The sequence below is a fragment of the Cystoisospora suis genome (assembly GCF_002600585.1).
Source record: "Cystoisospora suis strain Wien I chromosome Unknown contig_6943, whole genome shotgun sequence".
In the NCBI taxonomy this organism is placed as follows: domain Eukaryota; phylum Apicomplexa; class Conoidasida; order Eucoccidiorida; family Sarcocystidae; genus Cystoisospora; species Cystoisospora suis.
This window is the reverse complement of record NW_027159730.1, coordinates 1524-15461: the sequence shown is the minus strand read 5'-3', so window position 1 is coordinate 15461 and position 13938 is coordinate 1524. Positions and strand designations below refer to the sequence as shown.

Below are 13938 nucleotides of genomic sequence, written 5' to 3'. Positions count from 1 at the left end.
CACACAGTGAATCTTCTCTTTGCACCTTGGACTCCTTCGTTGACACACAACTCCTAGACTTTGCTTGTCTTTTCTTGCTTCTTCTGGTTCCTGCTTCCTTCATGAAATTCTCCCTTTCCCTTTAGGCTGCTCCAGCAGCCACTTTCGTTGAAACCCTTATCTTCTTGTGACAGTGGTATTCTGCCTCTGCCTTCCTGGTCTCCTTATCTATGCCCTTGAGTACACTGCTATCCGTTGGTAAGCTTAACTTGCTCAGAGGCATCGCCTCTGACACTCTCTGGTGCAAAAGAGAAGTCATACCAGTCAAGGAGTGCAGGACTAAAATGCAGCAAGGCGGTGTCCCGGCGAGCTTCTCTACTCCCATCTGTCGGTAGCTTGTCCTGTGGCGTTGGAGACCTTTGCGCTGTTTCTGAGGACGGATGGCCGTCGCCGGGATATGCAGCAGGGAGCATCTCTCCCATGAGGAGAGCCTCGATTGAATCGCGCACTTCTTGTGAGTACGCTGAGGCGCTCCTGGCGTTTCCACCTTGACCGTGCTCACGTCCGCGTTTCATTTTGGCTGATTCCCAGCCGACACCGCCAGTCGTCACACTACACACGATACCGTAGGCATTCTGCACATGTCCTGACTAGTGTGAGGCTGCTGGCTCGACTAGTCAGTCAGCTGGGTGACCTTGTAGGCTGTGAGCTAACGTTCGCCCACTAAGGTAGTGAAACCTCCCGTTAAGGAGGTGTTCTGCTCTGAAGAATTGAGATCAGAGATACAGTCGACCGGTCAGGCCTCTAATGCGTAAAAAGGGACCTCCGTCCCGCCCGGTCGGAAGAGAGGAAAGGAACTGTGCTGGAACGAGAAGAGGTAAAAGCCAGTAGAACACGAGCGCGCGAACCGGCAACTCTTAACTAGATTACAGTTTACGAATCACGAAATTGGTTTCTTCCACAGAAAACGTCGCCGACTTGCTGGGCCATGATATCGCAAGCCATTGATCACGACAAAGTCGTCTCCACGCGCCCGTCGGGCTTCGAGACAACACTTTCCGTAACACGGGTATAACTCCTTATTTCCCCGCTCCCGTTAAGAGTAAACACAGGTAGAAGAATAAAAGCACTCCCCTTCCTTAACTCTTCTCTTATTCTAGGAAATCTCCACTTCCGCGCACTTGATTTCTCGGGGCTCTGGTTCCTTCCTGTTTCCTGATCGCGGCTCCTGCGGTAGCGGCTAATTGACCTAGCCGCTGACTTGATGATGCCCCAGGGCCTGCACGCTTTCTTAATAGAAACCTAGCTAACCGCGTTATTGTAGCGGCTTTTGTCTTCATACGAGTCGGCCGGAATCACCGATGCTAGCTGTTGCTTTCGGTTCGTGCCACTTGTCGCGAAGCGGCATACCCGCTTCCGGAGCCCCTCCCTACTGACGACCTCGGGCTCTTCTCTCTCCAGGATTGAGCTGAGCGGTTGTCGTCAGGACTAGTGAGTCCTGACACAGCCGGTGTAACGCGTGCCCCTAAGTTGCAGTCTCACGTGTGCGATAGCGCAACGGAACCGCTGTGCCGCACACCGCCGCCGGGGAAGCGGCTCTGTGCGTTTCAAACGATTAGAGTGTATCGCGTTGTGCTGCGGGGTGAGATGTCACACTCGAACTTGCTAGGTTCCTGCGGCCACCGTTACACAGGATACTGCCGGATGTACCGTTCTGAGCCCGTCTTTTTTCCCGAGTTCTGTTTCCCTTTTTCCCCTGCTCCTGGACGGAGCAAGGTGCCCGGCGATCCATTGGCACGGTGCATTAGTGAAGCCTCCACCATCGTGGGGAAACAATCGTTTACTGCCCCGGCCTCACAATTACTGAAGTAGTCTGGACCGTACCACTTTTCAGACTTTTGCTATGACTGTAGAGGCCGCCCTGCGAGTCCAGCCTTCTGCCCGGAGACGATGACGTGCAGCCGCCGTCTCTTTTTTCAGACGGGAGAGGCCAAAACTTTCTATCGATGCCTGGAGGAGACTCGCTCGGCTGGGAGACGCCCAAAGACCCTAGACGAATTCTCCGACATTCCGAAAAGAAGGGCTTTACGGGACACAGGACCAGCTTGTTGTGCCCCCGCTGACGAGGACCCAACATTTCTTCAAAGAAACAACGGACCCTAGTACACCTCGACCCGGAATGACGAACAGGAATGTTTCAGGGGCAGGTGCGAGCTCCAACCGACCCGGCACGATCCGAAGCCACCCGGATGTCTCTCTACACCTATACAGGGGGGAAAAAGACGCATTCGACTGGACGGGTTGAATTGCTGGCCTTCTTCTATGGAAACTATCTGTTAGCTTTTTTTACGCTCGGTAGAAGGAAAGAAGCGCGCAATCGAATGCGAGTTTATTTCTATATCTAGTAGACACAACAGGTAGGGTGAATTGATGAGTGTTAGAGAGAAAAAGGAAAGGTAGGTGACGGAACGGAGTTGCACAATTATTTCTCCCTGTCCACAAGGATGCCTTTGAAAAAGCTGCGGACAGACAGGCGCCGGTTCATTCTGAGTTTCACCGTGGAGAAGACGTCAGGTGCGTATTCAGCTACCACTCGGGTGCAACCGTGTCACCCTGGAATCACATACGACAATTATAAGATGCACAACATCAACGAACAAAAGTGCTACACCTAACATGCAGAATGTACATACATGCAGTACTGCAGGAAACGCCATACATAATCGCCTGCCAACTGTCTTTCTCTTCTCTCCAAGTGGCAAGCGTGGGGTTCTGATCCTGACCGCAACCGGAGAGACTCGGCATTACAACATCAGGAATACCTGACGTAACAGTCTGAGGAAACAGGTTGACGGACTGAGTCCAACCGAGTACACGGGGACGTCGCGCACGCCCCTCCTCTGTCCGCGAGGCTTCAGCAGTTTTCCCCTAATATCCACACAGGAGACGCCGGCGTTTTGCAGACTGTAGATGTCAAATTTATCTACCGAAAAGATGGTGGATGTCGGACTGACCACACTCCATCCGAGCGGGGGAACCACGGAGTCTCAAGTACACACCCCTGTGTACGCATATGGAAGGCATTGCGTAATAGGCCCGATTTTCACGGAAGCTGAGGCGGTTGTGTGTAGAGAAAGAAAAGCAACCCTTCACACGTCACGGTGACGCGATTCGCTAGCATGCAGAAAATTATCAGGTACAGGTTTATAGGGGTCCAAGACAAGCGGTTGTCGCCGGCGCTTTCGGGAGGTGACGCGGTACCATGGCTTTGGCTGTCAACCGAGAAGCTGGCGTATCTCCTATGGGACGTTCCGAACAAATGTCGTCAGACTTCGCGTCTGGTTATGTTTTCGTATGCGGGCCTCAGGGACCTGAGAAGAATCTTTTATTCAGCAGCCACAGCAGGTTGGTTCTGCCTACGGTACCTTGCATCGCGCTCTGGCTCTAGGGGGGAGGTGGTGGTGATGGTGAAGAGGAGTACCACTCTTTTATCCTTCACTGTGAGATAGCGTAGCTAGACGTTGTTTTGGTGGGGTGAGCCGTGACCGAGTAGGATTGTCGGAAGAGCTGCATGCCGTAGTCGAACGATGTACCGTTGAAAGCCATTGTTGACGCTCACACGACGTAGGCGGCTGGCTGGCCAGCCGGGCCACTGTCGAATTCGTTGGCTATCGCTAGCTGGAATCTAGAGTGGCCACACGAGTGCCTTCCGGATGGTTGACTGGTCAGCGTTCACAACAAAGTTTTCCCGTCCTTTTTTTCATAGGCCTTCTTCCTTTGCAGTGCAACTTTTGTCTCTTCCTTATTCCGGCGCAGTGACGGGCCGCGGTGCGCTGACTTACTAACTTCCCCCTGTTCGAGTTCCGGAGGGCGCGCTTCCCGTTGCCGGCCGGTGCCGCATTACACGTGTAAGTACAGTCGATCCTTTAGTGACATAACCCAGTTTCCGGCCTATTTCGCGTAGCTTCGTTCCTAGCAGGTCTGTGTTCACGAGCTCCCTGCCACGCTTAAGACTAGAACGCAGAACGGCTTTTGCCAGAGATCCGTGGAGGCAGTGTGGTGTTCTAGTGGAATCCAGTCGTGCTCAGGAGTCAGTATTAGTAGGTTTTGCCCAGCTGTGCCTTTTTCGGCATCGTGGGATCCGAAAGCTGTAACGATAGGGCGAGGTTGCTCTTGTGTGCGGAGCCGGCCATGGAGAAACACGGTCATTGTGGTCGGGTAGAAGAGGACTGACAGCTGGATAAGTGACAGCCCATCTCCAGTGATTCTTTTGTACGCGGTGTTCAGGTTATTCTACACTCCGAAGGAGAGGCCGCTGTGTCGTCGGATTTTGTTCGTCGGGGGGGCTTGAGTGTCTCCGAGCTTGACTTCCCTTGAAATAGCTCTGTACGCCTGAACGGTCACAATGGCTGTGTCCGTTTCAAAGGCAGGCGCTGCAGTCGTGGTGGCCCTAGCATGCCATCTCTTCTGGCGGAGTGCATCAGCCGCGGCCGATTCCAGTAAGACAACTGAGAACCAAGTGACGATCTTTAGCTGTTGTGGGCAATCAGCTACCGGGGTGTGGCGCTGCTGGATTGGCACTAGAACCGATCGAACCGCAGGAGGGTCGCTGTCTGTAGGTTTTCGTGTACAGTACAGCACTAGATGTGCCGCTACCCTGCTTCCGTTGTGGGAAGGTTGCAACAGGGAAAAGAAGGCTTCTTTCACCGCTCTGTCGCGCGCGTTTTCCAGGTTGCTTCGAAACTGGAATCGACTATTTTGGGAACGACGTCGAGATGATTCGTGATGGCAGTGTAACAACTGCTGAAGAGTGCCAAAGGCGCTGTCAGGCAAACATGAGCTGCGGTTACTTCACCTTTTTCGTCCATAATAACCATTGTTACTTGAAGAGCCTGGCCGCGTTGTCGCAGCGACGGCCCGCCAACGACAGGAGAGTCTCTGGGCCCAGGAACTGTAGTAAGCGTCCCTACATGATGGATGGCCACCTGACACTTTAGCCCGTGGTGCTGAGCACGAGTGTCTCCGTACAGACAGCCCGTAGTACACCCCATTAGCGCGGCAGACTGGAACTTGCTCGTGCTTCGGTTTTCGTTGGGTCCGGTCACAATCGCCGGGCGGCCACCGCAGGCGCGCGTAACGAGGTTTGGTGCGGCCGCGGCACACGCAGCGTTGCTAACAGGAGCACTAGACGACACTAGCGTGAGGGCGAATCGCAGTGAAGCTCGCACTGACTGCGGCTCTGTTTTGTTGGAAACAGGGGGTGGCGGCCGTGCTCCACGGATTACAATCGAAGTATCACCAAGTGGTCGAGCCGCGTGCAACGTTGATGGCTGGTGCTTACCAGTGTGCCAGTGGGTAAAGCGTTAGAAAGAGGCGAAGAGGGGTGTCGTGGAAAAAGTGCGTCAGAGTGTGTGTCTCGTTCGTTCTCTTCTTCTCTATCTATGTCTCTATCTTTAATTTGTGCTTCTGCAAAAACAGGCTGCCTCGAGATGGGTATTGACTACGTCGGTAATGACGTGGAGGATGTCCAAGCGCAAACACCTATGGAGTGCCAGAAGCTCTGTCAGGGACTCGATGCATGTCATTATTTCACGTTCTATCCCAACAGAAAACGATGCTATCTCAAGAACGCCAGTGCGAAGGAAGGCCGGACTTCCGGTGATGGCACAATACCCCACGTTTCTGGTCCAAAGACTTGTGAATTGACCCCGCCCGAAGAGCCGAGCGCGTCGAGCGATCCTCCAAACGGTGAGCTCGAGGAAGCGGACCGTTACGGCAGAGGCACCTAGACGCTGTCCCCCTTCCCGCTCGTGCTCCCCCACCCATCGCTAACCTGTGGAACCAGCCGCCAGTCTCCTCAAGGAGGGGACAGGTTCCATCCCTCTTTCAGGGGCTGCGTGTTTGTACTATGCTATACCGGGTGGCTCTGTGCACTTTTTTGTCGCAGTCCGTTCTTGGGCGTGGGTGCAAAAGAGATCTGCTCAATAGAGTCTACTGGAGCTATGTGCGAGTTCAGTCACGGGTTCGTGAGGGGTCTTTCCATGTTTGGGAGGCAAACGGCCATTCTGTGGTGAGGGACGCCGATTTGCAGCCTGTTTCGCTCTGTTGAAGACAGGATCGGTATCTCGTGCCGGTGAGCGAGCAGCTCTGAGAGCTACAGTGATGACAGCCAGGATTTCTGTCTGGCTCGCGGTGATCTGTTCAACAGGACTGGACAGAACTCCGCCGGTGATACGGTGATAGGCAGGGGCGCCTCCCCTGCCTGCGTTGGCTTTGCAATCCCTTCACCTGCAGCGCATTGTAGCAATGCTGCTTTCGACCCACCCACGGGTGTGCTGCGCTCGTCAGCACAACGTGCTGGGGCCGCACTGCTCGGAGCTGACGCTTTGCTCCTGGCGTTCCGCTGGCGCTTCGTATGCCGCAGTTCGCGCGGGCGGGGCCGGTATCTTGCAGTTGAGGCGGTGGCGCTGTGAGCTGGAATCGCGGGTCTCTGAAGTCTTTCAGCCGCGCCGACGTCGGCGTTGGCTTCACCTGTGCCTTTTCTTGCCGGCAGATCGAGTGTGTAAACTGCGGCTTGGCTGCGTGCGTGTGATTGTCCAGGCTGCTTCGAGGAAGGGGTCGACTACTACGCTCATGACGTGAAGCAGATTCAAAATGGGAGTGTGAAGACTTTGGAGGCTTGCCAGGCTCTCTGCCAGGAGCGCGAAGATTGTTACTACTTTACTTACGACCGTCGGGGACATAACTGTTACCTGAAAAAGGCCAGCGCCCCTCAGGGCCGGAGGACGGGCAATGAACATCTAGTGTCCGGGCCCAAAACCTGCCCCCCGACAGGCGATTCATCTGACTCGTCCGGGTCTGGTGTCGCCGAATCGCCTGAACCTGAGTCGAGTACCCCCGAATCGTCTGAACGTGAGTCGAGTATCCCCGAATCGTCTGAACCTGAGTCGCATCCTGACGCCGGTGCGTTCAGCCTACCCAAGAAGACATCTTGGGTCTCCCAGTCGCGGCCGGGCATGGTGTCGTCCATTTAGCAGTGCTTTTCGGGTTTCTGTCGTTCGCTGTGCGGGAGTATTGTCAGTGGATTTATTGAATGGCGGGCAGGAGAGGCTGTGGTCAGGGTATCCACCCCAGGCGTGTGTCGGTGGGGCGCGGGCTACTTGTTCTGCGTTGAGTCGTTCCGGCATTCGGACGCTGTCGTTTGTAGCCTGGGATTCCTTTGTGAGGTGGGAGACTCTGCGCTAGCTCAACCTAGTTGTTGCCGGTGAGGTGGCTACCCAAGCTGGCGAGGTTCTTGCCCAATGCTCTCTGTGCCCTTGTGTGCGTCGGTGTCGTGTCAGGGAGTCCTCAAGGCGGTATCGAGTTTGTCGACCAGGGTATCGTGAAGCTTACAGCGTCGAGGTCTCCTGCTAACTTCAAGGTGATGATTGGCTCTTGCTACACCGTAACTGTGGACAAGACAACGAAGGAGGTGCACGTCGAGGGAACTGAGTCGCACAAGGGCTCCATCCCAGGTGAACCGGTACCGAATGGCCCGTTCGTGCTCCTCTTGTTCCACGACGGCAATAGACTTGCAGCCGTTTACGATTACCAAGTGGAGGGCGGCGATTGGGCTAGCATTACAGTGCGTACGCCATCGTCATCGTGCCACATGAGTCAGATGACTGTAGAAGGAGTACCAAGCAGCGAGGAATTCGAAGGTGTTCGAGCATTCGTTACGTCTAATCTGAAGCACTTGATGTAAAAAGTGTTGTAAAACGCGGGGGACACGTTTCGTGTTGGACGGAATTCTGGAAAATCCTCTCCATGGTGTGATTGAACCTGGTGGCGGCAAGAAAGTGACAAAACCACCTAATTGTTGGTGGCGGTGAAGGTTTACCACCAAAGGCGACAAGATTGCAGGACGCGACGTGATTATACAGCTCCGGGTCTGTCGGCAGAGAGAACAGCAACTGGGAGGATTGCGTATTTCAGTGTTGTTCTATGTTCGTTTTGCGTGCGGGCGAGGGGGCACGGGTGAAGCACCGTGGTAACACCGTGTCGCCTGCGGCAGCCCTGCAAGGTAGTGCTCTGAACCAGAAGACCCATTTTGCAATGTTACGAGACTCTCGTGGTGGCTTGACGCAGACCGTGCGGGGCACATGGACTTTATGCTTCCCCCAGGGTAAGCGGTATCCCTAGTTGGTGTGCCTTCGGCGAGTATCGCTTGGCTCTTGAGATGAGTAGGCCATGAGGCGCAAGGGCAAGGAGGCGGAGGCTACTCCCCCATACGAAGAGCAGCCGCCAAGCAAATGTCGGACACTGGTCGTTCTCGTGAGGGGCTACCATGTGAAGAAGGCTTTGTGCGAGCCCGTTTGCTGTTTGCCCTGGTGTTAAAAGAAAATCGAATTCAGTGACAAAGACGATTTTACTCCGTTGAGTAAAATCGTAGCGTAGCCACACAATGCTCCGTAGTTCGCAGCCGTTGTATGTGTTATTTAGCAGGTCAAGTCAGTCGGCACATGTTTAGTATCGACGTGGAGTCAGTGCCCAGTATTCAGTGCTGAGGTGGGTCGTCGAATCTGTAGAACGTGCACGGGCGCTCGTCCCCCGTCGATGTTGGAACGCAACACCGAAGCAAACGGCAGTGCACACGAAGAGATAAGCCGTACCCAATACTCTCCAAAGTTGTCCTCGTAGATTATGCGGAAAGTGCTCACCTTCGTTTGAAAGCGCCTGAGAACCCTGCTAGAAGAGATAGTGGTTCGGCTGTGCCTCATGCGCAGGGTCGGCTTCGTGCCGGAAGTTTTGAGGCAGCCCAGGGCCTCGCAGCGTGAAGGGTGGTTGTTTCCACAAGATCCAGCACCTACGCATGACGACGTAAGCTCTCCGATCTCCCCTCTGCTTACTCCCAATATATGTGCATGTGGACAGGAAGAGGGCACAGCGGGGAACGACCGAGAAGACCACGCCCCTGCGGTCAAGAGTCCCTCCGAGTGACCGACCGACCGTGCAAAAGTTTCCGAGCAGGCCTGATAATACCGGGCCTCAGAGAGAAAACACGCACCACCTCACTTCACCATCAGTGTAGCGGCCTACACTCTCTCGGCATGTCCGATAATGCCGTGCTCGCTTCCCTAGGCCGGCACATTCATACCTACGGGACAGAAAAGCAAAGACTCTGATGGCGGGAGCGGCAATTCACAAACCGGGAATTGGGAAGTTGTGACGACAGTTTAACGAGTTTCAAGCAAGTAAGGGTTCTTGGAAGCGCGCGGCTCCCTGATGGGTCAGCGGTTGGTGCGCTGCTTGGCTCCAGTGCAGCTTTCGGCAGCGAGCGAGAAGGTGCAGCCGCCGGTTTTTCTCTGTTCAGAGCTAAACACCCTCCTGCCGGCCCCCGGCTGCCCTGAATGGCAACGTGGCCTCCGCTTGCTAGGTTAAGTGTGCACTCTCCTCGCGCTGCAGCTTCACCATCCTCTGTCCACGTTCCTGCCGCCGCTCCCCTGCTGGAAAATTCTTCGCATGCCGAGCCGAAACAAGTCGCATCTAGAACCGGCATGGGCGTGGCGGCTGCCTGAGCGCGGTGACGCACTCGGTTCGAGTTCTCCGGAGGGAGCCGAGCGTTTCCGTCATATTCACCGGCGCTGTTTCCTTTGTCCCCTGCCACTGCATAGGGACAGTATCCGTCAATCCCCTGAGACACGATAGCAGGAACGAACGCGGCAGTCTTTGGCCGACCGTCATATTTGAGTGCTGGAGAATCAAACGATTCTGCATGCTCTGCATGCATCTCGGCCGGCGCCGGACGCATCCTGGGCGCGTGCTTGGGTGGGTCCGGAATCACACTGTGCTCCAGACAGCCCATGTCCGACACAGGGGACATTGTGGTGGCGCGGGTTACGCTGCAAGGCTTTCCAACACTTTTAGAAAGATGTGACCCGGGGCCTTCGCACACCACTCCCGCCAATTCACGGTCAAGATGACTCGCCCCTCGCTTATTCATAAAGCGTCCGCCGAGCCCGTTGGGGTCTCTGCTCCTGTCCTTAACAATCACGGACAGACAGGCGTCGCTGAGCTGCTTTGTCTCGTGAGTTGCTGCATCTTCACCTGGACGTGCTAGAGCGAAGAGGAATTCTCCCGTCCTCTGTCGTCTCTGTGGTGACGCCTTTCTGCTCCTTGGGAGGACGGGATACGTCGCTGGCTCGCCGCCACCTGGCACTGGCCGAAAAGGAACCGAGGGCGCATTGAACTGATGCTCGGTGCCGCTTCGTTGTTCTATAAGAACAGTGTTCTCAAGAAGAGGCAGTAATCGGCTAAGAGACACACACTGCCTACGGATATCAGCACAGCCGTGAACTCTTGGTAGATCAACAGAGTAAGGAAGCCCATCCCAGGCTTGTCGAACGCGCTCTCGGTGTGCGATTGCCGGGTTCTCCAGCCTGGATGGCGCGCGGCACGGCCGCAGCTGACATCTACATCCGTGTGGTCCGTAAGCGCAATTCACACCACCACGGCTGCTTGGACAAGCAGACTCCAGCGCCACAATGAATTCGGCACCAGTTTGAAGCCGGGGATGTAACTGATGAAGGAAGCGAGGAGACAGGAGTGGGCACTTGGATGTGAACGACGTACCCATAGACCTCTGAGAGTCTGACAGGAACACGTACACCTCGCGTACCAGTTTTTCCGGGAAGAAAGCAGGGACGTGCATGGGGTGGGTGCACAGAACCCGCAAATTGGGGAAACGTTCAGGCGCGAGCGGATCCCTGATGAAGGTTCTGCGGATCAAACGCAAGTTTCCATCGCAATCACAGAAGTGCGCAATTACGCGTTTACCAACACTGAAGGCAGTAACCCGAAGACATTCACATTTGCAGGGCGATAAGAGCCTTCCGCACCCGCCGTGTAATGGGATTCAGAGGAGCTCCACACCGCTCGCCGAGACACCTGCACGGGGAGGACGACAGATTGCATCTCACAGGCCCGCACACCCGGACAAAGGCACAGCCAGCCGCCTTTGACACAGTGACGCTACGATAACGTAAGCCCACACACGCATGAGGTTTCCTGGAGCTACCCTGCACCTCCTCCATCAGAGGGAAGTCAATCGACGCGGGATCACAGTGGACAGAAAACCAGGAAGCACCGCCCGATGCAGATGCTTCAGAGATGCGTGCCCGGGCATATCCTCAAAACACGACCCTAGTCTAGCAGCGTCGGTCCTAATACGATCCGGTGTGACAGTGTATGTGCCGCTGCGTCAGCAAGCCCTTTGACGGCACCCCAGAGAGTATTCAGGAAAACGTGCTTGAAGGGTTTCCCGGAGTCTCGGTTTAAGAAGAGAGGGAGAAAAAGTAACGCGATGAACCAAGGCACTTACTTGCCGGTGAGCCGGAGTAACGTGAAAAGGATATCGTAGTCAGGCGCGACAGCTACGTATAAAGATTTAGGATGTAAGAGGATCTGCTGGACGAGAAAAGCAACTGATGATTTACTGGAAGAAAGGAAGTAAAGGCTACACGGTTTGAACTCGGCCGGAGGATGCGTCCTTATCTCCGCGGCCCGTACATCTGGAGTCATGCTTGGTTTTTTACTGGCATTCAGAGACTCTCCGAGGTCCGCTGAAAAATCTGATGAAAAACCGCGATTCTGCTTGTTTTTGGGCGAAGACGAGCCTTGCAAAGAGGAGACTGAGTTTGTCTCCGAAGCCGGGAAGTACCAGCTGCGGAAAGGCGGCGCCTTAGCACCCCGTTTAGATATTCTGCACCACGTGGAACGCACACACCAAAACGGATACTCATCATACGCTTCTCAAAGGAAAGGGAGAGGACCGCTCGAAGGAGGGACGGCAGCCCGCCGGGGCTCTTTGTTGCAGACACTTCTGGACGTCTCAACCATCCCGGGTGACAACCTGGGACCGCCAGTCCTAAGGTGCGAAAATTCTTCATATAGAGGTTTTCTGGAGGAGGAAACGGGGTACCCCTCATACTCATCATTCCGGAGGCCGGCGCCCGCACTGTGTCCGCATACATGTGCTACATCGGTGTGGGAGACGGACCACGCCACGGACAACCGCAGAGACAGGCGAAGGCGACAAATAGACGGAAGCAGTTAACGTAGAAGCCTGGCCTCCCATACGTCATCAGATGACGTATGGCAGGTAAGTGGAGGGTACCGAGCACCGGGCCAGGCCACACGGCACCGCGCAGCACAGAAGACCGCCATGTACTGACGCCAGCAAATCCACGCTTCGTCCCCGACCGGAACTCGGCCGGCAAAGACTACGACAGGCAGACAAGCGTACTTTGTCCGAGAAAACACGACACCAGGGGGATCCCACAAGTGCCATAAGGTACCCTGCTTCTTCTGGAGGAACCACTCCCGGGTCTCGCGTTGGAATGCTCGCTGGAGAGCCGCGTGCCACGGGCTCGTAATTGTATCTGCAGCCGGCCTGCCACTCGCCGCTCCGAGTGATTCCAAGGAGATACTCCGTACTACTTCACTGCCTTGAATTCTGCCCGGTTCCTCCGGAACTCGGGCCGCCGACGTGGGTAGTCCGTGGCGCCCATGGACGCTCCCGATTCTGGCTTTGCTTATGAAGTAGAGCGGCCACCATGCACCCTCGCCGACAAACAGGGAGGACCGCTTAAAGCGGTTCATGGCGCCGGCGTCATCCGAAGAACGTGAACTGCTCCGATGTACTTCATACGAGCCAGACTGTGTTACCATTGAGGACTCAACCGCGATAGGCCCTTCAGCGAGTGCAGAAGACGTTGCTGGTAGCACGTAGACAGTCGTGAGTGAATAGTGAAAGCCAACTTCGAGCGGGGACTGACAGCTGCACACGATTTGCACAGCCGCATGGACGGCTGTCGCAGGCGTCCGTATCACTGTCTCCAGGTCTCCGCAGGCGGACACTTGTGGGGTTTGTGGCCTGCATATTTTGCCGGTGGGTTTCTTCTGAAGGCTCCTTACAGGGCGTGAACGCGGCCTGTGTTAGTGCTGTTTGGACAGCGGACAGAGGAGCGGATGGCAGCGCGGATAGCGCCGGACTAGAAAAACTGCCAGCTTGGTCGCAGCCGACTACAATAGAAGAAGCGGTAAGCTTCCAGAGAAATTGGTATCTTTCTTGCAACCCACGATACCAATCCGTCCGTCGCAAAACAAGGCGAGGGGAGTCAGTGCGATCGTAGCATCAGTACAAATGATAGTGGTAGAAGCGAGCCCTGCTATCCCTCGGGACACAAGCAGACACTACTCCGTCTACAGGTCTGACACACAGACAAGCAATGGTATGAAACCGATACTAACCGCCCGCTGCGAAGAGTGTGATGCCTTTGACTTCCTGTCGGTGGCTGCTGGCAAGAAAGAAACTCGGCAGCGCAAGCCAGTGAACACAGACTTCACGCAGCGAATTCTTGCATGCACGGACTCGCTGGCTACGACTGCACAGGAATAGCACAGTACAACAGCATGACCGCGGCGTCCTCCGCAACCGGCAGTTGTGGCTCACGCAGACGCAGCGTCAGAAGAATTCCATGTAGAGTCGGACAGACTGTTTTCGTAACTGATATGCCGGGCCCGGGGCCGACTTCTAGCAAGTCGGAACGACGGCAACTGAAGGCAACGGCGACTAGCAAAACTAGTGTGGCGAGAATTGTGTTGCCGCTATTTCTCTAGTATTGCTACTATAGGGTAGTCTGACGCCCGCGTGTAGCACGCGCTACCGCCGCGGGAAGACGCTGGACCTGCGCGCAGCAGGCGGAGTGTTGCACGGGCTATGGTCGGCGGGCAGGGCACCACCCAACAACCTGGACGATACGCGCAGCTCGATGCCGCAGACCATTAGTGAAAAAAGAAAATTTCAGATGTTTTCTAGATTCTTTTAGCTCTAAGTTTTAATCGACCTTTATAAGTTTAGTGATTATTCTGAGAAAAGCTCTGAACTGTAAGAAAGAGTTCAACGCAACACTCCTGTGG

At 55.2% G+C, this 13938-nt stretch overlaps 3 protein-coding genes across 3 annotated transcripts; 2 read left to right on the top strand and 1 right to left on the bottom strand.

Moving 5' to 3' along the window:
* Window positions 1-3486: 3486 nt before the first annotated feature.
* CSUI_010224 (pan domain-containing protein) lies at window positions 3487-8004 on the top strand. Its single transcript, XM_068070329.1, has 6 exons — window positions 3487-3887; window positions 4267-4478; window positions 4711-4935; window positions 5458-5727; window positions 6580-6942; window positions 7320-8004. Exons 2-6 carry the CDS (start codon window positions 4385-4387, stop codon window positions 7721-7723), a joined length of 1356 nt encoding a protein of 451 aa, XP_067917697.1. The 5' UTR covers window positions 3487-3887; window positions 4267-4384; the 3' UTR covers window positions 7724-8004.
* A 14-nt stretch (window positions 8005-8018) lies between these two features.
* CSUI_010223 (uncharacterized protein) lies at window positions 8019-8948 on the top strand (the record flags this gene model as incomplete). The annotated part of the gene is made up of 2 exons (XM_068070328.1): window positions 8019-8143; window positions 8893-8948. Coding segments are annotated over 2 exons (180 nt in total), but the record flags the coding sequence as incomplete, so codon positions are not given.
* Window positions 8949-9115: 167 nt separating this feature from the next.
* CSUI_010222 (uncharacterized protein) lies at window positions 9116-13634 on the bottom strand (the record flags this gene model as incomplete). The annotated part of the gene is made up of 3 exons (XM_068070327.1): window positions 12263-13634; window positions 11339-11719; window positions 9116-10736 (listed from the first exon to the last, which is right to left on the bottom strand). The coding sequence occupies exons 1-3, from the start codon at window positions 12685-12687 to the stop codon at window positions 9116-9118; spliced, it is 2427 nt and encodes an 808-aa protein (XP_067917695.1). The 5' UTR covers window positions 12688-13634.
* Between the last annotated feature and the right edge of the window lie 304 nt (window positions 13635-13938).

What these genes read in the sequence shown, in the direction of transcription:
- CSUI_010224 (XM_068070329.1), top strand. Translation starts at nt 4,385, where the DNA reads ATGGCTGTGTCCGTTTCAAAGGCAGGCGCTGCAGTCGTGGTGGCCCTA. An exon ending in CTCTGGGCCCAGGAACTGTA is followed by an intron (nt 4,936 to 5,457) that starts GTAAGCGTCCCT and finishes CTGCAAAAACAG; the next exon opens with GCTGCCTCGAGATGGGTATT. An exon ending in GTCGAGCGATCCTCCAAACG is followed by an intron (nt 5,728 to 6,579) that starts GTGAGCTCGAGG and finishes GTGATTGTCCAG; the next exon opens with GCTGCTTCGAGGAAGGGGTC.